Source organism: Polypterus senegalus, chromosome 13 (genome assembly GCF_016835505.1).
Source record: "Polypterus senegalus isolate Bchr_013 chromosome 13, ASM1683550v1, whole genome shotgun sequence".
NCBI lineage: Eukaryota > Metazoa > Chordata > Cladistia > Polypteriformes > Polypteridae > Polypterus > Polypterus senegalus.
The window spans coordinates 76,905,054-76,933,050 of NC_053166.1; the positions used below are offsets into that span (position 1 = coordinate 76,905,054).

The following is a 27,997-nucleotide window of genomic DNA, read 5'->3' on the forward strand; positions in this document are numbered from 1 at the left end:
CCGAAAAAATGATCATAAAATCAGACCCCGACTTATATGCCCGTTCAAAAATGTGACAATTTTTATTTTTACATCTTCTTGCCTCCTCCAATCTCACATCAGTTTCTCAGACACATCGAATTTTGTTGCAGCAGAGCAGTTACCAATTTCTTCCGCTACTTCAACAACGTTCAATTTAAAATCAGCTTCATATTTTCTTCTGATCAAACTCTCCGTCATAGATAAGGGATGCTCTTACAATAAAAGGTGTATGTTAGATACAAAAAACACAAATCAGTGCAAACGTTTCTTCAAATAGTTCGGAATAGGTATTACCGTGTGGTCACGTAGGCACAATAGAGAGAGGTTGGGAGCTCACGCTGATACAGCGCATTGCCGCACTCACATAGGGGAAAAAAAGGCAGTGCACTCCGTGGTTACTCTTTCAGGTGGGTGTTAGAATATCATAATCTCATGGACCAATAGCATGAGTATTCCACATTCAGCTTATACGACCGACATTATAAAATATCAGAAATTGTACGGTAAAATCAAGTCCCGAGTACATATGGTAATTTTCATTCCATCAGTAATAAGTAAAAATACTTGCAACCTAACTTGCACCTTGATTCTTCTTTTCGTCAGATTATCCTGGCAGATGAGTGTACAGAGGCAGAGGGGCGCCACTGGCACATGAAGCATTTCTGCTGTTTTGAGTGTGAGGCAGCATTGGGTGGACAGCGTTACATCATGAGAGAAAGTCGTCCATATTGCTGCTCTTGCTATGAGTCACTGTATGCAGAGTACTGTGATAGCTGTGGAGAGATCATTGGTAAATTTGAATTTTATTTTTTTCAAACCATACAGACCTTTAGCTGACAAGTTTGTTTGTATTCTGGAGATTGCTTTAACCTATAGGATAACTTGGAGGCTAATAATGAGATTCGCTTGCTTATTGTTCATACTTTATATGTTGTCTTGATTCTAAGTGATCACAAACTAAAAAAAAGAAATTAATATTTAGAGACACGTGTGGGAATGAACAAGGCCTAGTTCATTCCACTACTACTTCTTCTCTTCCGTACTGCTGCTTTAACCGTAGCTCAGCAGTCTTTGCTTGTTCTCTGCTCATCTCATTTCTCCTAGGATTCGGTATTCACAGTTGTTCCTATTACTTTTAAGAAATGGGGAAGGGAAATTTGTGTTTTTTCAGTCCAATTATGATGTGTTCTACTATTACACATTTTCCCTAAAGCCCTCATAATGAAATTCACTATCTAGATTTGGATGCTTTTAAAAGAAACCCTGATGAAGCTTTGCAAGTCCAGAAACACAGAAATGTATTGGCATCTTGCAAAACTGGCACAATACAATACCCAATTCAGGTTCTGGGGCAACAAGTTCCCTTGTACATTAAAACATTTTTATGCATGAAATAAACATTCAGCAGCCTACTTTATAACCTTTTTCTGTTACTGGACTGTAGCACACTTTAGTGTATCCTAGAGGCATTGGCTGTAAGGCAACACAAGACAGCATGCTAGTCTATTTGGAGTCTGCACATTCTTTACATACCTGCGTGTTTCAGATTTGTTTTTGTTTATTTTTTGACCATCTCTTTCTCAGGGTACCCCTGTTTTTTCTCTTTTACCCCAAAAACATGCATTTTTGCTTAATTGGCAGCCCTGAGCTGGCCCAGCTTGAGTGAGCTTGGGTGTGTGAGTTAGTGTACCCTGTCCAGGGCTGGTACTTTGCTTGCACCCAATGCCAAGATAGGCTTTGCCTCCTTCATGACATTTAACTTGGATTAAGCAATAAATGCAGTCATGCGTACTTGGATGTTTTTGAAGAAACTGGTGACCCTGCAAAACTGAATTGGTGTCCAGCCACAGGCTCTAAATAATGAGAAATTGCAATTCCCTTTTAGGCGCATGCATTTCATCTTTTAGGGTTTAAATTCTATATTATTATATAAGTGTGATGTAAACTTTTAAAATAACACCTATTGCTGATGTGTTTGCCATTTCAAGAGGTGACCTTACAGCTTGGTTTGTTAATCAAAACTGCTGCCAGCCCTTTCTTTCAACAGTAAGCACGCTGGCAATTGAGAGGAAGCTGAAAATCACTCGAGTGCAATTCTTTTTAATTTATAATATATTATTGGTAATTTATTAACTGCAAGGATATACTGTACATGCTAACAGATTGGCTTTGAAGGTGCTTTGTGAAGATGCTACTATTAGAGTCAGCATTCAATAGTACAGTCCCCTTACAAAGGCTTTAGGCACAATAATTAAAATTAAATAATTGACTAGAAAACACATTCATCTTATCTGAAATGACTGTGAAATATTACATTTGAGACAAACTGTTCCTGCACCACCCTATGATGGACTGACGTCGCCCTGCCTAAGGAATATCCCTGCCCACTGGAATAGGTTTCAGTTTTCCTGCTCTAGATAAATGAGTTTAAAAAGTGGATCAATGGATGGATATTCCTGCACCTTCATTTTTTCTTTTGTGTCGAAATTGTAAAATTCTGTTCCTCTTTTCCAAACAACTGAAAGGTTAAATCCATGCTGGTGAGTAAATTATGTGTTGTGTGGCTGTGTTTGCAGATGCCCTGGAGCAGGGCACTGCCCTCTTGCAGGGAATGTTTGGTTCCTGTTGACCTTGAGCAGGGTAAGCAGGTTAGAAAATTGGATACATGGGCTGATAAAAATGTCTTGATAAGTCTTTCTTGTGTTTGCCTAGCCATTTAGTGTTACATATTATCCCTGTATTTGCCTTCAGAGTTTAACTGATGCAATAAAGGTTGTTTTTTTTTTTTGGTCTTTCAAATGGTATTTAAAAGCTCCTCATATTTTCCTTTCACAAAGTAACATTTTTGTCTTTCTTCAGTTTTTGATTTATTATAGAATTCAGCAGTTGGATTTTGCTTTACCCATTTTCATATTATTTGTGTACAGTGATCCCCCGCTATATCGCAGTTCAGCTATCGCACCCCTGCTACATTGCGGATTTATTAATATTATTATTATTACTAGGTGGCTCCGCCCCCTGCTCGCTTCATTTGCCCACCCCCAGGTTTGGTTTACCGGATAAACAATTTAAAGGGATTATTTTCATGGGAATTGTTACATATGCATTATTTTCATTTTTACTTTAAAACTTTTGGAAAAACAGTATTATTTTCTGCCCCGGGTGTGGTTAAATCTTTCTCGCGGCACTTATAACACTGCTTGCGTTGTGAAGGGGGGGTCTGAACGCACGCTAAAGAGATGCGATCAGCAGGTATCTTGCTGCTGCTGCTGGCCAGCTGTGGGTTCTGCTTGTCGTTGTTTTAAGAGCTGGGAGCACCTGAAGTGTGTCTGCCAAAAGCATTCCAACGACTGCAAGGTTAGATGTCAGTGAACTTGTTTTAAATTGTTTTTAAGTGCGGCATGACGTGCAAAAGTCACCATCTCACAGGTTTTGCTTCATAAGGTTGCAATGTCTAGTCTTGCATGTCTCTCTCTGAGATGATCTGGTCTCGATCGCTTTGCTCAGCGCCCCCCGGATACGCGCTATGCTCCTGCCACTTCGCGTCTCTCCCGCTCTTGTTGTGAAGGGGGGGGACCTGAACGCACGCTAAGGCTAAGTGGACGGATCAGCTTTGTGCTGCTTCTGCCAAGGTGCTTGTTCTGCTTGTCGCTCTGCGCGTCAATCAATTAAAAGCCTGTACAGCAGCTGCCCTTTTGTCTCACTGCCTTGTCTTGTGTGACGTTAAAATGTCTCTCGTGGGACGTCAAATTGTCTTCTGAGAAGATCACACCTTGTCTCCCTGCCAAGATTTTTTTTTTAATAGAGAGTTGTTACTCATATCCTTAGCTCGACATCCACATATCATACAGTATGTGTTTACAAAGTGTGTTTTAATAACTTTACATGTGTTTAAAGCATATGGGAGGGGTATTTTAAGGCTTAAACTATAAAAAAAAAATGTTTGTTTAAATGGTCTTTCTACGTATATCGCAGATTTTCACCTATTGCTGATGGGGGGATCACTGTATTGTCCTGTTCTGAAAAATGCATCTTCTGCTTGGTTTTGGATGACTTTCTTAAAGACAATTTTTTTTCCCCTCCCAGGTATTGACCGTGGACAGATGACCTATGAAGGTCAGCACTGGCATGCCACAGAAACCTGCTTCTGTTGTGCCCATTGCCAGCAGCCCCTTTTGGGCCGTCCCTTTTTGCCCAGGCAGGGGCTGATATTCTGCTCACGTGCTTGTAGTTTGGGTGAAGACCCCAATGGCTCAGATTCTTGTGATTCAGCATTTCAGAGTGGTTATAGCAGTAGCACCCTACAGCGGCTGGGAGAGGCTCGCCGTAGTGGACGGAAAGGGAAGAGCAGTAGTGCTGGAAGCTCGACTGATGCCAGGGCTGCAGTGTCCAGTATAGAGGGAGGAAGAGGTAAGTCAAGTGAAGCACTTGGAGTTTTGTTTTTTTTTTTTCTCTGTTCCCCCATCCCACTCTCATGTCTTTCTCCACACATTTTTCTTTCATTCAGGTTGTTGTGTTGCTAATGGCCTCCCTACGGCACCCGTAGCCATGGTGGCTAAGACCAATGTCCAGTCTCCAACTAATCCTGCTGAACATTTGCATGAAGGCTTAAATGGAAAACACATGGTAGTAGCAAATGTATCAAATGGTAGTAGTGGCACAGGAAATTACTTCAGGACAAATCGGCCAGTCAGCTGTGTAGAATTTAAGGAAATCCCCAATCACCACTTTAGCCACTCACCTCCTAAATATACATCTCGTGGAACCTCCACGTCAAAGGACAGTAACGGCAAACAGGATCAAACAAGCATAGGTATGGCTGTCAGCCCAGTGTCCCACTGTAATGTGAACACGGTTTCCTTAGCTTTTTATAACTCCTTCCCCTCTCTGTTGTTCTTGCTGTATTAATTTGACTTTTTTTTTTTTTCTTTTTCTGTCGCAGATGCGGAGCATGCCGATTGTCCCAAGACAACTCATATGCAACGCTTTTCCATGCCTGACTTGGAAAACCGTGCTAAAGAAGGTGATGTTCCTCCTGCCACCTCCTCTTTAGAGAGGTCAGATTCTTTTAAATCAAAACCAAATCCAGTTCAGCCCTCCTGTAATTCATCTCAGCCATCCGGTGGAAATGTCAGCAGTGATGTCCATTTGCCACGGTCCACATCAGCACGAGTTAGCTTTAGGGACCCAATCAGCAGCAGCTTTCAGGTGGAAGATGAAGAAGAGTTGGATCAGGAAGAGGAAATTCAAAAGCAGGAGGAGACCGAGTGGGATATACCCTTTAGAAACAGAAAGGCCTCCACCCCACCACTGCCACGAGCGCACTTGGCAGAAATGGACCTCCTAGGTACTACTTATTTAATTAATCTTTCATTTGCTTAATGTTATTACCCAGGTCTTTGCAAATGAACATTTTGCTCACCTTTCTATCCTAGCTGGGGGCAAGTAAATCACCTACTGCATCTGTGGGGTTCAGCTATTTGATTTCTCTTTTTTTTGTCACACTTAGCAGATGGAATGATTCAGCATCGCAGTTTCCGGCGGCGGAGAGGCGGACGAGGCAAGGCAAGCACCGATAATGTACTGCACATGGGAACAGAACAGCGTTTTCGCAAACAGAGAACGGAAAGGCCACGTATATACACTGGTGAAGAGTTTATCTCTTCTGAACACCGTCTTAGTGGACAGACATATCCTCCTGATCTAACAATTCGGACACGTGGTGGTGACCGCAGGCGGCACACCCACAGTCAGGAGGACCGCTGTTCCACTTGCTCTTCTTCCTCTGACTCGGAGGAGGAAGGCTACTTTCTTGGGCAGCCCATTCCTTTGCCACCACAGCTGAGGACCTACAATGAATCAAACAGAGGTAGACTGGTGCAGGAGGACATGCAAGGTGGGGCCAGGGAAAAGAGAAAGGGACGTCCAAGGAGACGGGCCACCAGTAAGGACAGAGACAAGAACTGCATAGTTTCTTGATACTGCATGGGAATCACTGTAGGAGGCCTTGATATTTCAAACATGGACATTATTCTCTTGCTATTGACTCTCCTTGTTGGACAAGAAAGTCTTTGTTGGCTCTTTTTTATTTCAATTAAAAAAAAACAAAAACCTTCTGATCCAGATGATGGACTGAAAAAGACACCTAAGAGGGGGATCCTTCATCAAAGGTGTTATCAGGTAGTTCTTGCTGGCAGTTTTGACAGTTTATTAATGTTGGACTGATGTAAAATGGATTAACCTCTTAAGATGTTAGAAAGTTTTGCACACACAGATGACCTTTAAAAGGTAGTGGTTTTTTTTTATGCACCCTACCCATTAGTCTCTATTTTTTAGATGCTTTTTGTTCACTTTCTTTGTGTGAGATGCACCCTCGTTGGAATGGATGAGTATAATTCAGACCTTTAGGACTTCAGCCCTAACGCACCATTATTTGGAAATGTTTCCTGTTCTGCCCCACCCCACATGGTGAAGAACACGCCATGCTTGACTGCTTTTCATCTAACAAGAATGAACTCTTACTGCCAAAACACACATGCTGTAAATAACGTTTACTGTCCTGGACAGCAAGCACCTAAAGAGCCAAGTTTTCAGAACTGTAGTCTTCCTGTTTGAGCTTTTTAATGTGGTACTGAATTAAATGCCCAGATTTATTATATGGCATCTGCCTTTTGCCAGCACGGTCTTACATTTGCAGGCAATTAAAAACTTGTTTTTTTTTATTATTAAAGTTCTGTGATCTGGGATGGAGCTCACTAGTAATTTCAGCATTGATTGACTGATTTTGTTTTCAAGTTTTTAACCTTTTCATAATATTTAAAAATGTGGGAGTGCTTAGCCTTGCAGATAATGAAGATCTGGGATTGTGTTTCTTATATGGAAGGCAGGATTAAGGAAGCTGCACTCCTCAGTTCTTTAGAAGCATGAAGAAGTACTTGTGTCACTGTGCAATAACTACAGTTATGGAACTGGCAGCTGTCAAGCGCATTACAAATGATGATGGTCTGCTAGTCAACCCTAATGTACAGTCTGTCATACAAAGCTGGAACATGGATGAATGTGGTCTACTGGAAAAGTGGGTTCATTTCCTTTGGATATTGCATTAAATATGCACTTGAGTGTAATTCTGTTATCAATCATTATAGAAGCTGCATATTGGGATTAATCCCAATTATAGGTTACATTTCGCTATAAATAATAGAGATTACATTTTACTTAAAAGTATTTGATGAACTTATGAAAAAAAAAATCATTTTTGGTAAACTGAGAAAAGAGAGTTTCGTCTTTTTCAGAAACACCGTTTATTGGTATAAAATTGTCATTAAGAGGTCAGCAGGCAGCACCACGGGGTCTGAACGGTACAATGACAGTCCACCACAGTACAACAGCAGTGTGTAACTTGCATGGGGAGAGCATTGTGGAGTGAGGGTTTCAAGTGAGATTCTAGTGAGCAGTTTAACTTTGTTATAACTTGATAAACACTAAATGGCTTCCCTTCTGTACAGTGTATTCTTTTTCCAGCTTTCCGTTACTTTACATGGCCATTAACCCACCAGGAATGTTAAGCTGGTCCAGACAGTAAATTACATCTGTTACACTTTAAAAGCAAACTATTTCTAATTGAGAGGGAGGATTGGGGGGGATTTAGACATTAAGGGGATGAATATAAAAGCAACTCTGCACAATATAATGTTCAGAGTACCAGTTCCACATAAATTATTTTGGCAATAAAAGCTGAATATATTGGAGAGGGAACTGGAAATGTCTAGATAAGGGGTGGCTAGTGTAACTCCATTGTCAAAGTTAGTTTTTCCTAATAGCATACGCCTCAGAGGTAAAACTTGCAACGTTGTAGACAACCAGCAGGCCAAAGGTGTACAAAAGTAAACATTTTTAGTGCTAGATGGGAAAAGTGTAAAAAAAAAAAAATGGACAAGTCTGGGTCCAGTAGCAGTAGCCATTCTTGTGTTCTATCCACCTTTTTGCCACTCTTTGTCGTGATGACTTCCTTCTCCTGATGAAAGGGAGGCACGGGGTGCAGTTAAGCATCATTTGGAGGTGCTGGAACACAAACAGTTAACAAGATTATAATGAGATTTTAAAGAATGACAAACATGGCATCTTAATTTACTGGCTATTTTGTTAAACTTCAAAATGGTTAAATCCTGGCAACTAATTTTATACCATACAATTAACACATGCATGGTATAAATCACTACTGATACCCGTACAGAGTTCATAGAATAGCAAATAGTGCAGTCAAGGACACACATACATCTGAAATTTGTTTATCTACTTACTCCAAACTAAGAAAATTTGCCTTGTCAGATATTTAAAGCACAACGGTAAGTAAGCAAACAAGTTGTTTAACTTAAGCTCAAAACACTGAAATGTTCGAGTCCATTTTAGAACCGTTAAGCGTAGGCTGCTCCAAGATGTATGCATTCAGCCCGTATGTGTGTTTTGTTCTGCACTGAGCACTCTGTGAGTGTCTGCATATAATGGGAAAATACCCCACCTTCTGGCACAATGACGCACTACAATCTGAAGAGCCTGGAAATTCATGCTAACGCTACTGTGCATTCTCATAGAACATCCATCCATTATCCAACCCGCTATATCCTAACTACAGGGTCACGGGGGTCTGCTGGAGCCAATCCCAAATACACAAGTCATCACTTCCACTTGATTTTGGCTCTCACAACTGACTTTATCACATGGACACTCTCCTTGGGTGGCGGCTTATCTGGTAAGTCAGGAGTGTCAAACTCGGATCCTGGAGGGCCACAGTGGCTGCAGGTTTTCATTCCTACCAGGTAATGGAACAGATTTCTGTCTTAATTTTAACTGAGTCCCTTTTGATGATTTGCTACCCTTGGTTATTTTCCTTGACTGGCTAACCTATTTCAATAAAATATCTGAAAAGTGAACATCTGAAGAAAAAAAAAAATACTGATCTGTTCTCAACGACACACCATTTTGATGTTGACTGGGTTCCAAAGCTAAATCACAGAATTAAATGATCCGTTTCATTCACTTCTAATAAAGACATTGGCTGGACTGAAAATGGTGGCCCATCAGGAACAGATGAATTAAGAAAGTGGCTGAGACAGTAATCTACAGCCACAGGATCAGACTTTGATACCCCTGAAGTACATCAATGAATGTCTGCCACCTCCAAGTGGCTCAGTCGTGGTGATACCACCTTACAGACTCCACTGCAGCTTTGCTTGTCCAAATTCAATCCAATTTTGCCCCTATATAGGTGAATGTTCTATTTCGAAGTAAATGTTACATGGTAGACAGCCCTAGAAGTGGAAGTATTGATGCAATGCTAATATGGGAGAGCTGCAGTGGGCTGGCACCCTGCCCAGGGTTTGATTCATGCCTTGTGCCCCGTGTTGGCTGGGATTGACTCCAGCAGACCCCCCATGTCCCTGTAGTTAGGATACAGTGGGTTGGATAATGGACGGATGGATAATATGGGAGAGAGACCCTCTTTGCCCAGTGACTGTGGACACCTAAATATAGTAGGTAAAGTCAGGAGCCTAGTTCATCAGCTGCAAGGACAAAATTACCAAAAAACATCCACAAGGACAAAACTGTCATTGTTAGTACGTGGAGAATGTGTATGACCACCTTCATTCAGATGATGGTAGCAAGCATTACATTGGATAACCACATTCATCCAGCCCTAAGTCAATTTAATACACTGCATGAAGGACCATTACTAAGACTAAAAAATACAATTAAATAAAGTTCAGCGCCAATCTCAATGTCTTCCTAACACAAAAAGCTTTAAATGGCCCCTTCACCTACATTATTAGGGCATACATTGCGATCACAAGATGCAGGTCTTGTAAAAATCCAAAGTGTTAAAGAAACTATGGCAAACACAGAGCCTTGACCTACACTCTTGAAAACAATGGTTCTTAAATGGCACTTCAATGGGTTTTGTGGTTCCTTATAGAAATGCTGCTCAGTAAAGAAGCATTTCATTCTGGGAACAGTTCTTTGCATATGAAATGGTTTCTTTGGGTTTTGAAAAGGTTCTTAACAGGAGGACAAAACAGACATCTTTAATGTAATACAACACATCAACATTATCTGAAATTAGCCTGTGTTATTGGATGCAGCAACGCCTCGTTTTAATATCATGAACACCACTGGTAATTCACAAATCTGTTATCAGTTAATCATTACTTAAGAAACCATTTGCAGGTCTAAATAATTAAAGGTTCCTTCCACGCTAGAGAGAATATTGGGATGCCATTGTTTGAGAAGCCTCGTCCACAGAGAAAAAGTCGTGGCATTAGTGAGACAGCCACTTCTTACGACTTTTGTTGCCGAGAGATATGAAAAGTTGCACGTTACGCTGCTGATTCCACGACTACTGTTTGTAAGAAAGTGTGTTTTCTCTGAATCTAATCCCCCATCTAGAAAGTAAAGGAGTAGCATTTTCTGTCCCATATGTCACAATACATATAGCTAGTTAAATAAATGATACGCATGAAAAGTTTGTATAATTGTGAAACTTACTTATATTTATTAACTTGCATGATCCTGAGGTTATAATGAAAAACACCCTTATTAGATAGATGTTGAACTACAAATACGAACACACCCTGGTATTTCAGAGCAATTATAGCCCCAGTTCCAGCCCTAAAGTCCCCATGTCTACGCTCAAAGCCAGCTGGAGATTCCGTAACACACTCTGGAAACTTAGCCAAGGCTCTCAGTTTGCTGCTTGCCCCACAGAGTGACTGGGATGCTCGTTTTGTCACTCCCTTAAATATGACACATGGATTATGGCAAACCTCTCTTGTCTGATTCAGTAAATACAAACAAACCCCTTGGCACTCTCTGTGGACAATGGTAGGACCACATACCCCTCTGGGGCCCTACTGACCCCCAACAACTTCCTGATCGGGCCCATTGAGCCTTCACTATTGTATATCATCACCTCTTTGCCTACTGCAGAAGGATGCGTGTGACAGCTACAAAAAATAACTAAAAGAAGCTTGAGTGCACATCACTTTCTGATGAATGCCATGATGATTATCTGCAACTAAATATCAGAGCTGGGTACTGTTGCATGAACAGTAAAGGACACAGAAATGTGAGAAACCAAGTCATTCTTTACTGTAAGTAAAATCTGTTAAGAAAGGGGCAAGTGTTTCTGGGCTTGCTGGTTATCATTACAGGTTAGCAGCCTAACTGATAAAGAAACAATGTGGACCCTAGAGGCAGAGGCAGTTCAGATCAATAAAATAACCTTCTGCCCTGCTCTGCTCTGCCAACCTCCATCCTCCTTTTGCTCCTCCAATGATGCATCTAACACAAGAACGGGGAGCTGCACTGACGCACATCACTGGAGGAAAAATAAAATTGTAATGCAGCTTAGCTGTAAGTTACTGTCATAGGAAAATTACAATTAAATAGCAAAGTAAGAGAATACGACAACCAGGTGGGCCATAGCCAAGCTCTTTTAGTATCTGACGGAACAAGAATTAACCTTCATTAGCGACCACATCCCACTACAGTGGATGGCTTCCCACTGACAGTCCAATCCCAAAGCAACCAGCTTCCCTCTGATCAAGGTCTGTTGCGGGCTCTGGGTTTGAACTGAGTGGGGCTCATGTCAAAAATACAATCATTGGTCTACTCCTTGGGAGAAATACACAGAAGGAAATGCAAGGGTGGGGGTCTCTTGTTGAAAGTTTACCAGGTCCCTGTACTCGCTTCAAAAAGAAGAGGCCGTTAGAAGACTTGGATATCTAAACATCTACCCACCATTCTGCTAACAGATTAACTGTGTCGCTTTCTGTAGTCTAAGGAGTGAAGCTGTAGATGCGACATTTGTAGCAGTGGCCTTTCTCTGCTTGTCACTAATGTTCGCCTTCCTCGGTGGCCACTTCTATTCTGAATGGCTGCTTTTGCTTGGGTAGTCCTTCCTCTTCACTTATTCACTTGCTCCTTTCTTGTGTACTCATTTACCTCGTTCCGTCTCTCGCTTTATGCCAGCTCTCATCATCTCACTCACACTTACTTGGCCAGTCTCCCTTATGGCTCTGCAATTTATACAGTAGGTTAAATAAAAATGCCTTTTCATGTCTAAGCCATGCCTCATAATGTGGTTCCTTTTACATGCAATCTGTTGAATTTTCAACTCCAAAGCCAAGGCACTCTACCAAGTAAAAAATGTATTTTTACAAGTGGCACTATCCCTAACTGTGTCATTATTTTAAACGCTGAGTTTACTGTTTCCAATTAAATAGTTGACGTCCCAGTGCAAATCACCCACATGACACTTGCAACAAAACAATCGGGTCTGCCGTTCTAGCTGTAAAGAAACTGGCCTCCAGAATCATCCATAAAAATACAAATGAGTGCAAATCAAAAGTCACAAAAGAACAACAACAAAAAAAGGATAGGCTAACCGCCAGTTTGCAAGTATTTATGGGTTTTGCATTTGTTAGCCGTACTTTTTAAAAAAAGATTCACAAAGAAGAAAATTTACATTCACTGCTTTCATTACTTTTGTTTTGGCTCTTTTACTTTTAAGCACACCCTCTCCGTTAAAGTTCAATCCTCATGTGAATTAGATCAGAATGGATTATGTTAGATAGAACTTTATCTGTGCACAGGGGGAAATTATAAATAAATAAATACAATTATATTGCGACAAACACCACATCCCAATCAAATATACACCAGAAAGAGTTGGCAGTCCCAGTCCCAGTGAGGCACTGTACAGGAGTTCGGACACTCGTATAAAGGAACCCCAGTAGCGTTTCTTAACACACTTCTGCTGAAAAATATGTTGGCTGAAAGTCCACAGTGTTGGTGTGCCAGAGAGAGGACGTGCAGCATTGTTCATAATGGCGCTCTGGTTTGTCCTCATTCTCTCCTTTGCTACTTACCAGCAGGGGGTCTGGAATGTGTCTTACATGTGAGCCTGCCTTTTTAATTACCGTATCGGCCCAAATTTAACGCGGCCCCCAATTTTTTCATGAAGATTTTAGAAAAAAAAAATCAGAATTTAACGCGATCCATTCATTTTTCATAAAAGAATTCAAAGAATTCCGCCGTCGTAGTGATAAACCATTCCGTTTCATCATTCTTTTACACCAACCCATACTTGCTTTAAAGTCCATTTTAGGGATGTTTAAATTAGCAGCCTCTTCTAACGCTTTAAATTTTATAACTTCACGGAATATTGGGAATACTTCATTTCGCTTTTCTATTACGAATTTTACCACTCGCTGTTCAACTTCTTTAAACCTTCCTATTTTGGGTCCACTAAAAGATTTTCTTGAGGAATTTGCATTCATATATTTCTCCAGAGATGGAGGTTTACTTCTGGAACTCCGTATTTCCTTGAAGCTCTCATGTTGTTCGTTCTCTCTGCCTCGTTTGCAACCATAATCTTAAAATTCATATCGTAGGTTCTCCTGGTACCTTTATTTATTTGTCTCTTTGATGAGCGTTTTTTCTCAACACTACTATTATAACTCGCGCTCATTTTTTATGGGCAATCAAGAACCCGCCGCTAGAGCAAACATGTAAATTACTACTATAACAGTTGCGAGAGATGTGGACTACACGTACCTGTGAATCATAGACACAATAGCCACTTGCTGGCGTACGCTGGACGCGCGCCAGAATCGAAATGCTCGAAACCAGCGATTCTAGCGGAGCTAGAAACTCTCGTGCAGTCTCATGTACTCGAACTGATCCGAACTACACCGAACGCAGCACACGCGACCAACATGCAGGTCGGTCGGAGGCACAGGCGTACTAATAAGAAGAGTTGTTACACTGAATTGCCTAGTCCTCGAATTTAACGCAAGTCCACTTTTGAACAGGAAATATTTAGTCAAAAAAGGTTGCGTTGTATTCGGGCCAATACGGTAGCTTGTTGATTCGGTGGGCCTCTCTTGAAGTGATGTTTCCTATACTTACTGCTATGACAGACTATACAATTGTTAACAAATAAGAGGTTTTAATGTTACCACTACATTCACCATCTTGTTGTAACATATGTGTAAAAATAAAACCATTATCGTTTATTTTCTAAAGGTCTCTGGATCTCACCTGCGTTTGCCCTTGAGTGTCTCGATCTCTTCACAGCATCTACGCATAAGTAGGAATCATAGACATATAAGATACCAACACAGAGGCCAAACACCTGTTTAGATAGAAGGAAGGAAAAAAAATCAAAAATCCAGCATGACTCTTTAACTGCCAATCAGAGCAGCCTAGTATCTCATTGTATCCACCTAAAGAATTGGTTATTGTTAGTGAAATCTTTATGCTGCAATGACCATGTAAAAGTAGGGCAAACAGACCTCTTCAATCAGATGGACTTGAAAAGTCCTGAAGAGATTCTGTAAATGAGCAGGGACAAACGGCTGCTAATATATTAAGATGCTTTCTGGTCCACTAGAGGGCCTCACTGTGTTCCCCAATATTATTTGTGGACTCCTAGCTACCAAGGAGAACAGGCTATAAGAAGATCACGTGTCCATTTCTATAATGGGGGCACCCGTCTAGGTCGCCAAACAGCACTGAAGGAGTCTGACCATGGCGTGGTTAATATAACCCCTGGGGCTTTGGAAATAAATTTCTGGGATGGCTTCACTAAGAAGGACCTAAAAAGCTCCTTCTGACCAGTCCAGGGTAAAGCCTGAAGTTGGGACGCAGGTCAGTGACAATGTATAGACAAGTGATAGTAAGGGATGCCAGTGTGCGGAGATGAAGTTTTATACTGTATATGGTGGAAGGTTCTGTGTTCTGTTGCACATGTCCAAAGGGGAACCAGTCGACCACCCCGTGTATAGTTAGGCTTTAATGCGTCTCATTTCCTTTATACTTTAATTTTCTACCATCTAATTTAAGAATATCTACCCCCATTTAAGGGGAAATTCATTTAGGACTGAAGCCAGAAAGTAATTCTTTATGCAATATTCTGGAACAGAGTACCAAATCATGTAACTAAAGCAGAAACCTTGTCAACCTTTACAAAATATCTGGAGGAGATATTGGGACTGGTTAGCTGGATCAATGGACTGATGGTCTCCTCTTGTTTGTCAAACGTCTTATGTTCTTATTTCTAATTAAAGACCTATTTGAGTCTACCTTTGGACTCCTTGATGCTCTTCTGGGTTTAGGATTGCACAAGAGTGCCCTCTAATTCATACTCAACAACAATAGTTAAATGACTGTTCATCATAAGCCAAATCAAGAGCCATAAGATATAGCAGAGATGCCCAGCTCCGGTCTTGAAGGGCTGTTGTAGCTGCAGGTCTTCATACTAATCCTCTTCTCATTTAATGACCCTTTTTTTTTTTTTTTACTGATAATTAACATCTTTTGCCATAATTTAAATTGACTAGCTGTTTATGACTCAGACCCCTTGTTTCCTTTTTCCTTAATAAGCAACCAAACAATAATGGGATATAAAACGAGTCAACACATGACCTGCTAACCTAGGTCCATCAAACAATATCTGAAAATAAAGAAAGGTGTAGTTCTCAGTAATGTTGATCTGTTCAGGTCCATAAAACATTTTGACATTGTTCTTAAAAAAAAAAAAAAGAAAATTATCAGTTTTGGAAATGTCCACTGTGGTAGAATGGGAGTGCCAACTAACAAGCCATGGAATTGAATAACAGGATTAATTAACAACAAGAATCGATTCCTAATTAAGAAACTGGTTAGAGTGAAATTGGTTGGAGTTTGTAACTCATGTTGGCCTTTTTTGGCGACCACTGCTATTCCGAAAGGAATCTGTTGGCTCGCTACACATCTCATTTCTGATTGGGTGCCGTTAAAGGAAAAAAAACAGCAATTCAGGGAACTGGGTTTTGAAAAACAAGGTAATTAAAGTGAAAGGAAAGAAGTTAATTAGCAGCGAAAACTAGTCACTAGTTAAGGAGGAGGTCAGAGTGAAAACCTGCAGCCGCAGTAGCGCTCCAAGACCAGACTGGGACACGTCTGGGCTACAGTAAGGAAAAAAGAGAAGAAAAAGCATTGAGTTCTTCTTTCACAATCTTTACTAGATACTCAGATCACAATTCAACATGAAGACCTGGAATGCTACTCACCCCTCCTGCAATGCTGGCTCCATCTCCATGCCTGATGATTGTAATTAGTGAGGTAATGAGGAACAGAACAGCACCCAGCACAGCACGAAATAAATCCTGTAGGGAAAAACAACCCACAAGACAAGATTGGTAATGAAAGAAGGATTATAACAACACCATTTCACTGAAGAATTATCACATTCAACAAGTTGAGAGTCTCTGTGGCGATCTCCTTGTCCAACTCTGAAAAACTTACCAGATTAAGAAACCGTGAGACAACTCAAGAGTCATGTAAATTAGGTCAGAGGTCACCTTAATGAGAGTGGCAAAGGGGAATAGGCCACCTTCTCCACCCACAACCACCAAAGGAACCTCCAACTAAGGGAAGGGATTGTTTCTAGACAACAAGGAAAGTTCAATTTGCGTCATCAACCTCTTTGACCATTAGTCCAGCTTCTATGTAGATGATACTCCACTAAGGACTTGTTTTTATAAATTACAACCCAGCACAAGCAGGGCACAAATTCTAATTAGATCTTGGTAACATCAAAAGAAGATGGGATGAGAATCTTACAAATAGAAAAAATACATTCACAAATGTAAAAAGTATCTGCAGTCATTTCATGCTAACCTTGGGTTGTCACCACTTGGTGTGTGTAAAGTTTTCTATAAAATATTTGAGGAGTTGTAAGAAAATTCCTCATTTGGCACTTTATTCTTGAGCCTCGTGCAAATTTGTAATATGAAAGACTAACAAATTATAAAAATCTGAAACAGCCAAATCCATTACACCTCAAGAAACGCAAGAGACGTAGTAAATGAAATAGAGAGACAGAGAAATACGAGGGACGTTCAAAAAGTTTCTGCGCTTTCATTGGAAACAGTGAAGGCTGGAGGAGTAGTAACTGGGCATTAAAAGGTCGGTGCGACGCTGGGAAAATTGTATCGCAAACGAGGGTGACTATGTAGAAAAGTTATGTAATTTGTTTTTAAAATTCTTAATAAACAGAGTTAAAAAAAAGTGTGGAAACTTTCTGAATGTCCTTCGTATTACAACAAATAACAATGCCACCTCCAAATTCAAACAAGAATTACAAAATGAAAAAAAGCTTAATTAGACCAGAATTCAAATAAAATTTTACCTCTGACTAAGAAACTGGTTAAAAAAGAAAATACAAACACAAAAGAAAATGTATAACTGGCAGAGATGAGTCAGTGATTTCTGCAAAATTGAATTCGCCGTTTAGCTTCAGCAAAGATTTTGATAAATTATGCTGTGGAATTCGCAGGATTGATACAATAATAATTGTAATTTATTTTAAATATATTAAATTAATTTATTAGTTTTATAAATGAAAAACTTTTTACCCCTTATTTTCATTGCATCTGTCACATTTTTCTTCATGCACAAACACATGGGAAAAACTGGTCTTGTGAATAAACAATCAGCGAGGCCACACTAGCAAAAGGTCAGATTTGTCCTCCATATGTTGATCTTATCTGGAAATCAATATTTATGCAGGTGAAGGGCCACCACATGTTATTTTTCCACTCCATCTCCCCAATACATGCCTGATCCCCCTCATTAACAAGTCTTAAAACATGAAGATTTCCTTATAACAACACCAAACCTATATTTGCCATGCTGCATTTCTAAGATCTCTGGAGCCTTTTTCTGAGAAATGTACAGGTCCAAAAGGACAGCAACGTATTGTCAAAGCCATAGAGAACATCATTCCTTGCTTCCCATCCGTAAAAACATTATAAAAAAACCAAAAGAGACTTTTTTGGTAAGTTTTACATTTTGCAATTGCAACATTTGCATGCAAAACAAACGTAAATAACTGGCAAAAAACTTCCAAATACCTCCCACTGACTGTATCAGGAATGTTACGTTAATGAATTTTGAATGTATAGTGTAAAAGGGCTGTGCCCCTCCTCCCATCGATAGCACGCTTTGCTTGCTACAAGACAGCTGTGCCAACATGGCGCCACCTATGTGGCTAGTCAACTGCTAACATACAACTCAACCACTACATTCTTAGCAGAGCAGATTTATATATATATATATTTTTTTTACACATATTCAAACAAACAAATTGGTTGTTTTGACTTGAGAGTATCATTGTTGTATTGTCCTAATGAAGACAAAACAAATGATATATTGATGTATACTATATGACTGTATGATCCTGAAGAAAAATGAGCATTGCATGAAATTGTTCCAGCTAATATTTTTATTATATATATATATATATATATATATATATATATATATATATATATATATATATATATATATATATATATATATATACTGCTCAAAAGAATTAAAGGAACACTTTTTAATCAGAGTATAGCATAAAGTCAATGAAACTTATGGGATATTAATCTGGTCAGTTAAGTAGCAGAGGGGGTTGTTAATCAGTTTCAGCTGCTGTGGTGTTAATGAAATTAACAACAGATGCACTAGAGGGGCAACAATGAGATGACCCCCAAAACAGGAATGGTTTAACAGGTGGAGGCCACTGACATTTTCCCTCCTCATCTTTTCTGACTGTTTCTTCACTAGTTTTGCATTTGGCTACAGTCAGTGTCACTACTGGTAGCATGAGGCGATACCTGGACCCTACAGAGGTTGCACAGGTAGTCCAACTTCTCCAGGATGGCACATCAATACGTGTCATTGCCAGAAGGTTTGCTGTGTCTCCCTGCACAGTCTCAAGGGCATGGAGGAGATTCTAGGAGACAAGCAGTTACTCAAGGAGAGCTGGAGAGGGCCATAGAAGGTCCATAACCCATCAACAGGACCAGTATCTGCTCCTTTGGGCAAGGAGGAACAGGATGAGCACTGCCAGAGCCCTACAAAATGACCTCCAGCAGGCCACTGGTGTGAATGTCTCTGACCAAACAACCAGAAAGACTTCATGAGGGAGACCCAAGGGCCCCATGTCCTCTAATGGGCCCTGAGCTCACTGCCCAGCAGCATGCAGCTCGATTGGCATTCGCCATAGAATACCAGAATTGGCAGATGCACCACTGGTGCCCTGTGCTTTTACAGATGAGAGCAGGTTCACCCTGAGCACGTGACAGAAGTGAAAGGGTCTGGAGAAGCCATGGAGAACATTATGCTGCCTGTAACATCATTCAGCATGAGCAGTTTGGTGGTGGGTTAATGATTGTCCGGGGAGGCATATCCATGGAGGGTCACACAGACCGCTACAGGCTTGACAAAGGCACCTTGGCTGCCATTAGGTATCAGGATGAAATCCTTGGACCCATCGTCAGACCCTATGCTGGTACAGTGGCTCCTGGTACACGACAATTCCTGGCCTCATGTGGTGAGAGGATGCAGGCAGTTCCTGGAGGATGAAGGAATTGATACCATTGACTGGCCACCACACTTTCCTGACCTAAATCCAATAGAACACCTCTGGGACATTATGTTTTGGTCCATCCAATGCCACCAGGTTGCACCTCAGACTGTCTAGGAGCTCAGTGATGCCCTGGTCCAGATCTGGGAGGAGATCCCCCACAACACCATCTGTCATCTCATTAGAAGCATGCACCGATACACCGTAAATGTTACCCGGGTACAGACAGGCAGACATGTTGTAAATTCACCACCACACGTTTATTTACACTATTTACAATAAAGCTCAGTAAACACAAACTCCTTCAAGTCCCCCAAAGTCCTGGCCACACAATGCCTTCTTCTTCGGGCCGCCTCCTACTCTCTCTCATCTCTGACCATGTCCTTCTTCCACCCGACTCCAGCCTCGAATGAAGGGAGGCAGCCCCTTTTATTAGCACCCAAGTGTGCTCCAGGAGGATTACGTGGATTCCCGTGTGGCGGAAGTGCCGGCTGTACTCCCAGAAGCTCTCCGGGTGTCCCTTCTTCTCTTCCCCCCAGCACTTCCTGGTGTGGCGAAAGTGCTGAGGTCCAGGGCTTCAAAGGCATCGGGGCGCCCCCTGGCGGAGACCACGGGCCCCTACAGGGTTGGGCTTCCAAGCCCTCTACCCGTGGCCCCCAAAGCAACCAGGGAGGCGGCGTAGACCCTCTTCCGGTCCTTCAGGGCGTCCCGTCGCCCCTGGCATCCCTGACAATATACTGTATATATATATATATATATATATATATATATATATATATATACATACATATACACACACAGTATATATAAGAGCTGGGCAACGATTAAAATGAATTAAATATTAATCGCATACAATCACAACAATCACAGATTTTTTGTTTTTCCAAGCTCAACGGATTTTGCATATATTTTTTATAAATTGCATAGGGTCTTTTTATTTTTTTTCATGTATTTTCATGTTGTTCACTTCCGATTGACTGCTGGGGACCCTTATCATCCTCGTTCATATACAGATGCATGCACCCACCCTGCGTAAGTTCTCTCCTTGCACCTGATGATGCCACAATAAGCTCTGGCTTTCAGAAAACTTTGTGTTTGGTAATACAGGAAAATAGGCTCGATGATGGCTGATGGTTAATCACACTAACTATAATTATCATCAAAAGTTTAGGGGTACTGCTGTAATAAAATTAGCAGTTCAAAACCATTTTATCATGACCAAGAAGGATTTTAAGAGCATACAACTGGATTCAGCGTACCCGATCTCAATCCAATCACGTGTCTGTGGGATGTGATGGAGTGAGTAATGCAAGTACAGGTCCACTTGTAGCAGTGCTACCATTGGTTAGAACTGCATCTCCCAGCAGTCCTTGCAGGGCTGTTGAGGGCAAAGGTGGCCAGAGGGGTTCAAAAGGAGGGCAGGGGGCGAAGAGAAAGGGTTTTTTTTGTTTTTGTCGTTTGGTGCTTGTATTTATCTGTGGAACTGCCGTTTTCCTGCTTTACATCTTCGTGTCCTGGATTGTGTTGTTTGTTAGGGTTTGGAATCATTCGTCTACCTGTTTACTGTTACTGAGGACGTTGTCTGGATTCATTGGCTTTCACGGAAGAAGGAGCGCTCCTGAACCATTCATCGGTCATCATACTTCAGCAATTACCGGTAGGACTGTGTTTTTCCATTTCCCTCGCTTCATACAAATCACTGGACATAACTTCACCGCTGATCATTTCATACATGGACTTTACTGCGTGTTTGTCGTGTTTCTGTTAATTGTAATATCGCCGAAGGGATCAGGGGTGGTATTATTGTTTTCATTTAGTTAATTTAATTTCATTATACTTTTTTATCGTTTAAGTTCCCAGTGCGTTTTCTTTGTCTCTGTAGTGTGTGTGTGTGTGGGTCGTGCCAAGGCTGGGGTTGTCCCTGGTAATCCTCATATAAAATAAATAAATCACCGTCTTCCACGACGGTGTGAATCTTAGCGGCTTCTGACCGCTACACACTAACTGCCTATTCACTTAAGTATGCTACATATTGGAATCACGACGGGCCAGCACCTTTGACACAATAATAATTTTGTGGAGTAATGGGAAATCAGGTCTTAAGTATTTGTACATGCAGGGCTGTGGAGTCGGAGTCGGAGACAATTTTGGGTACCTGGAGTACTACTAAATTTAAATGGGAATTAAAAAAGTAAGTTGAAATGTCCCAATTCACAAACAGTCATAATGAACTACTTCTCTGCTGTAAGAATAAAGCCCAATGCATGCAGTGCATAATGTTACCACAAAACTAACATGTCAAGTAACCATGAAGCATGCTTTTCATTGACTGTATGCGTCACTATATGGGATGTAATGCACAGGTAAGGTGCGGCACCGCTTTCCATTGTGTTGTGTTCCACTGTTACAGGGAACTGTGAACCTAGCCTAAAGCCCCCCATACATTTACAGATGCACTGCCGATTTTTCGGCCGTTCAACGAGTCATCGTGCGTCAAACGCCTGAAAAATCATCTGGTATGTTCTCAGCTCCGTCGGCTCCCCTTCGCTATGCGCTAGTGAAGGGGGCTGAAGGAGCCGAGAACACAGATCTCCTACCTGTCTCCAGCAGAGGCTCGTTCTGCTGATCAGCTGGCCGGTGAGTGACACAATGCACTAAACTTCCGGCTGGCTGACAGAGAAGACAGCCACTGCAGCAGACCGAGGCATCACATTACTTTGGATGGGGGCGGTGGTCGAGATTTTCGGCAAGCTGAATCTGCCCATCCGGTAGGAGTTTTTTAAAGAACTAAAGGAAGTTGAAAAGTATGATCGCTCATCAAAACCTAGTGTTGAAGAAGCCATCCTTGTGTATCCAGAGATCATTGGTGATGTGGCTAGAATTGTAACGGCAATGCCATCCACCCAAGTCAGTGTTGAAAGATTATTTTCAGCTCTGAAAATAATCAAATCAGATTTAAGAGCCTCTATGAAAGAGGATCTGGCTGAAGCAATTCTGTTTCTTAGAACTCTACACTGATTTTAGATTGCATTTAAAGGGAACCCGAGGTCAGAGGAATATGGAGGCTGCCATATTTATTTCCTTTCCTTTAACTATAACTGTATTCCAAGTTTAATATAGGTTTTCCAGATATTGTTTTTAGTCCATATAGTTAAGCTTTTTTTTTTGTTTTAAAAGTTAAAACTACCAAAGAATGTGGTTTGTATTTTTGAACCAATACATTTCCTGTTCCTGATTTTTATGCCTGCTATTACTATCCAGACACTTGTTTAAAAAAAAATAAATAAACAAAACCTTGTTTTCATTGTGTTTGTCTTTAATGTGGCATTATAGTAGAGTGTTGGCTTCCTAGCCAGTAGTTCTTTGGTGAAATGACATGTATGTTGCCTTCCTTTCCTTCAATGGATGTAGAAAATACATTAGCATAGTATATACATACAGAGGAGTCGGAGTCGGAAGATTTAGAAACTGAGGAGTCGGAGCATTTATCTACCGACTCCACAGCCCTGTGTACATGTATTTTAAAACTACTTCACTGACTCATTGACATTTTTCCAAGCAAACATTTTATCATAATTGAAAATGCCTGATAAGGCTTTTTGTACAGAGACCCAAGTTTGACTGACATATGTGAACTACACTGGTGCATGTTGATCAGCACATTCAACTAAGAATTTCCCAGTACTCTGTACATATGACAATAATGACTCTATAAACCTATAAACTGTTCTGGCTGTTCATCTTGTTAATGTTACAAACTGAATGCAGTCCTCAAAGTGAATATTCGAATTGGTTACTTGCAATGATCACATTATTAAAATTACGGGTTAGCCAAAATGGTTTCCATTTAAGTGTATTTTATATAATCAGTATGTACACAATTAATAAAAGTTTAACTATACTGTGGTATACAACATTCTACTGTATGTTCCTGTTGTAAAAGTGCATGGCATAAATCAAACACATGGGGGTGCTGCAGTAAAGCTAAAAAAAAAAAAACAGCAGGAGTTTTTCTAATTTAAACTGTACTTCAAGTAACTGTGTGAACTGCACTGTAATGACAATCAATTATACACATATTACTTAACAAAGGCTTATGCCTTACTACTTTGCAAATTAGAAATTTGGAACTCAAATATGCTTTTGGTTATTTTGTAAATAGTGTATTTGTGCAGCAATAGAGATGTCCCTGACTTACATCTAAATTGATTCTTGAACAATGACACTGCAAAAGCCTTTGATTTGAACTCTAAATTTTCTACAGACCTACTTTAAGGAATATTTTACCCAAAAATTGTATTTTTGTACATGTTACTCAGTGTAGTTTGTGGTGATAGCCAAGAAAAAAAATCTTAAACTCATGTTTTCATGAAGGGAGATAAAAAGTTTTATATATATATATATACAGTGGTGTGAAAAACTATTTGCCCCCTTCCTGATTTCTTATTCTTTTGCATGTTTGTCACACAAGATGTTTCTGATCATCAAACACATTTAACCATTAGTCAAATATAACACAAGTAAACACAAAATGCAGTTTTTAAATGATGGTTTTTATTATTTAGGGAGAAAAAAAAATCCAAACCTACATGGCCCTGTGTGAAAAGTAATTGCCCCTTGTTAAAAATAACCTAACTGTGGTGTATCACACCTGAGTTTAATTTCCGTAGCCACCCCCAGGCCTGATTACTGCCACACCTGTTTCAATCAAGAAATCACTTAAATAGGAGCTGCCTGACACAGAGAAGTAGACCAAAAGCACCTCAAAAGCTAGACATCATGCCAAGATTCAAAGAAATTCAGGAACAAATGAGAACAGAAGTAATTGAGATCTATCAGTCTGGTAAAGGTTATAAAGCCATTTCTAAAGCTTTGGGACTCCAGCGAACCACAGTGAGAGCCATTATCCACAAATGGCAAAAACATGGAGCAGTGGTGAACCTTCCCAGGAGTGGCCGGCCGACCAAAATTACCCCAAGAGCGCAGAGACGACTCATCCGAGGGGTCACAAAAGACCCCAGGACAACGTCTAAAGAACTGCAGGCCTCACTTGCCTCAATTAAGGTCAGTGTTCACGACTCCACCATAAAAAGAGACTGGGCAAAAACGGCCTGCATGGCAGATTTCCAAGACGCAAACCACTGTTAAGCAAAAAGAACATTAGGGCTCGTCTCAATTATGCTAAGAAACATCTCAATGATTGCCAAGACTTTTGGGAAAATACCTTGTGGACTGATGAGACAAAAGTTGAACTTTTGGAAGGCAAATGTCCCGTTACATCTGGCATAAAAGGAACACAGCATTTCAGAAAAAGAACATCATACCAACAGTAAAATATGGTGGTGGTAGTGTGATGGTCTGGCGTTGTTTTGCTGCTTCAGGACCTAGAAGGCTTGCTGCGATAGATGGAACCATGAATTCTACTGTCTACCAAAAAATCCTGAAGGAGAATGTCCGCCATCTGTTCGGCAACTCAAGCTGAAGCGATCTTGGGTGCTGCAACAGGACAATGACCCAAAACACACCAGCAAATCCACCTCTGAATGGCTGAAGAAAAACAAAATGAAGACTTTGGAGTGGCCTAGTCAAAGTCCTGACCTGAATCCAATTGAGATGCTATGGCATGACCTTAAAAGGCGGTTCATGCTAGAAAACCCTCAAATAAAGCTGAATTACAACAATTCTGCAAAGATGAGTGGGCCAATATTCCTCCAGAGCTGTAAAAGACTCATTGCAAGTTATCGCAAACACTTGATTGCAGTTATTGCTGCTAAGGGAGGCCCAACCAGTTATTAGGTTCAGGGGGCAATTACTTTTTCACACAGGGCCATGTAGGTTTGGATTTTTTTCTCCCTAAATAATAAAACCATCATTTAAAAACTGCATTTTGTGTTTACTTGTGTTATATTTGACTAATGGTTAAATGTGTTTGATGATCAGAAACATTTTGTGTGACAAACATGCAAAAGAATAAGAAATCAGGAAGGGGGCAAATAGTTTTTCACACCACTGTATATTATATTATATATATATATATATACAGGTGTATATATATATATATATATATATATATATATATATATATATATATATATATATATATATATATATATATATACAGGTATATATCATAACTTTTTTAAGAACCCAACAGTGACCAGGGATATACAATGGCAAACAATTTGAAAAATGCTTATAAAAAAAAAACAAACTACTTCCTTGTGTCACATAATCCATATGTCAGTTATCCAGTTGTATATTCAGAATGTGCAAAAGTAGTAAATTATATATTACAAAAATATTATAAGTAGAAAATACAGTGTGCATCATAAACAGAAAAGGCGTTTCCATAATACTGTGATTTTGACTGATTTTAGGACTATTGACTAGTGAATGAGGGGATCTTCAAGCCAGAAGCACAATATTATGGGAATGCCTTTTCTGTTTATGATGCACACTAAATTTTCCAGAAATAACCACTTATTTTAGCAAAAAATGTATGCATTTTGCACCTTTGGAGCATTCAATTGGATAATTAACACGTGGGTTATGTGACTTGAGTAACACAAAAACGTTTTTCCTTTTTCCCCAAGCATTTGCTTTTGCACAGCACTGATCACTATTGGTTTCTGTTCTAATTTTTTTTTCTCTCGTTCTGTCTGAAAACATGAGATTAAAATTTTTCACTGTTTTTTTTTTTTTAAATTTTTCACTATAAACTATGTGGGGTAAGAAATATATAAAACAATTGAGTAGAGTATTCCTTTACATAAATAAATGGATGGATGGATGTTTCTGAAACACACTTCACACCATAAAAATACCAAAAACGTAATATTGATTGGGTAGTTGTCATCCTGTGTAACTAGGATGACAGGTTTCTTATGAAATGTGCATATCATCTAAACAGTGAGGCAGTAGCATTCTACTTGTGCCAGTAATACCCAACAGTCTGTTGAGGGTACAGGATGCTGGGAGGTTCTGCCAATCCCTTTGGCCTGAGAAAGGAATGCAGACTGGCTGCCAAGACATATAACTGCACACCACAGTGAATAAACAGAACCACCAATTGGTAGTAGAAAATCCAAGTGTCTTCTGTGCTCCAGAAGTTATGTTTACTGCGACACTAACGGAGTACTCAGGTCCTAGAAAACAGATCTAGTGGGGTGCAGGAATGTTAGGATTTTAAGAGAGAGTTCCATAATGTATATTTTAGTCCTGATATATTTATGGCTGAGCATAGCTCAGTGCTGCAGTGGATACAAGAGATCACTGTGACTTGGCGGTCCTAAAGACCCATCTCTGACACTGGAACTAATTTTAGGATGGAGTTTCTGTGTGAGGTTTAAAGGCTGCCCTGTAGAAACAACCCAGTGACTCTTGAGTTGGGTGGCGAGCTGGGCAAGTGCTAAAAGCAATGAGCAAAAGAGCCATAAACTAGATGACATAAAAGAGAGGGTGATTTGAGGTGAAGGCATTACAGAGGTGGCAACAAAAGGTGATTTGGTTTAAACAACTGTCAAAGAGGCAAAAGGGTTTTGTTCACGTTGTTAACTTCGACACTTTCTATTCTATCTTTATGTATGCTGAATTTGTGTGATTCTGAACAACAGACACTGTATTTCAGTATGTCTTCGTTCTCTATTGGCATTATGTTTGGAAAGAAATGCCAAATGGTGCTGTTTTTTATACTGCTGTTTAAAAAATTGTTTTTCATATCTAAATGAGAGTTAACATTCATCAAACTCGAGAAAGGGTTAATCAAGGTAACTGGATATAAACCATGATTTAATATAGCATCTTAAAGTAAAACCTTTCCAAGACTAAACCATCTTCAATTTCTGGAGTGGGTATGGCAACACTATATTTGGTGATGATTAAAATATATTTTTCTCTGCTAACATGCGACTCTTCTTAAAACAGAATCGCCACAGTTGTACTTGAGCTGAGAGAGAGCTTCTGTTGTGTTTCATGTCTTCATGTTTCCAGCTTCTCCAAAACATTGAAATTCAGCAATCCCCTTCAGCCAAAAGCCAAGTGTGGACTTACATTCATGCATGTATTTAAAAAAATATGTAAATAATTTGATTAAAAACTGTAACAGTAATTCCATGGGTCTATTTGTGTGTTACATTAGAGTATCATTTTCGTAAGAAACGAGCAACTTCTCACTGGGAAAGATGACAATTTTTTATAATATTTGTACATAATTTAATAAAAAGAATGTGTTCTCCACGCTTTGAGACTTCACTGGTTTACAGAGCACAGTATTCTAGGTCCCTTTCTTCCTCAAACTCTGTAAATATTCATTTAAAAGGCACTTCATGGACACTTTTTGAATTGGAAGAGTCTTCAGAATAACTTCTGGATTTCAGAGGGCTTTGAAAGGTAATACAGCACAAATGTCAAAAATATAAAGTAGTGGTCCTCAAAGTGTGATTCACAAGTATGAGTTAAGTGGTCCTACACTGCATCAAAGCAAAGTAACATTTAAAAATCAATGAGAACCTTCAG

The 27,997-nt window shown here is 40.1% G+C and overlaps 2 protein-coding genes across 3 annotated transcripts in view; one reads left to right on the plus strand and one right to left on the minus strand.

The window, feature by feature from the left end:
- prickle3 (prickle homolog 3) overlaps nt 1-7,951 on the plus strand; it is a 63,722-nt gene extending 55,771 nt beyond the window's left edge. For both annotated transcript variants that reach the window (XM_039775382.1, XM_039775383.1), the window contains 5 exons: nt 625-811; nt 4,108-4,431; nt 4,529-4,834; nt 4,964-5,368; nt 5,531-7,951. In XM_039775382.1, coding sequence (XP_039631316.1) covers nt 625-811; nt 4,108-4,431; nt 4,529-4,834; nt 4,964-5,368; nt 5,531-6,000 — 1,692 coding nt within the window. In that variant the 3' untranslated portion in view covers nt 6,001-7,951. The remainder of the gene's footprint in view (nt 1-624; nt 812-4,107; nt 4,432-4,528; nt 4,835-4,963; nt 5,369-5,530) is intronic.
- The window catches only part of plp2 (proteolipid protein 2), a 68,521-nt gene continuing 47,829 nt past the window's right edge, over nt 7,306-27,997 (minus strand). Inside the window, exons 3-5 of the mRNA XM_039775384.1 lie at nt 16,131-16,226; nt 14,119-14,212; nt 7,306-8,082 (exon numbers count right to left, since the gene is read on the minus strand). Of these exons, the coding sequence (XP_039631318.1) occupies nt 8,063-8,082; nt 14,119-14,212; nt 16,131-16,226 (210 nt within the window). The 3' untranslated portion in view covers nt 7,306-8,062. The remainder of the gene's footprint in view (nt 8,083-14,118; nt 14,213-16,130; nt 16,227-27,997) is intronic.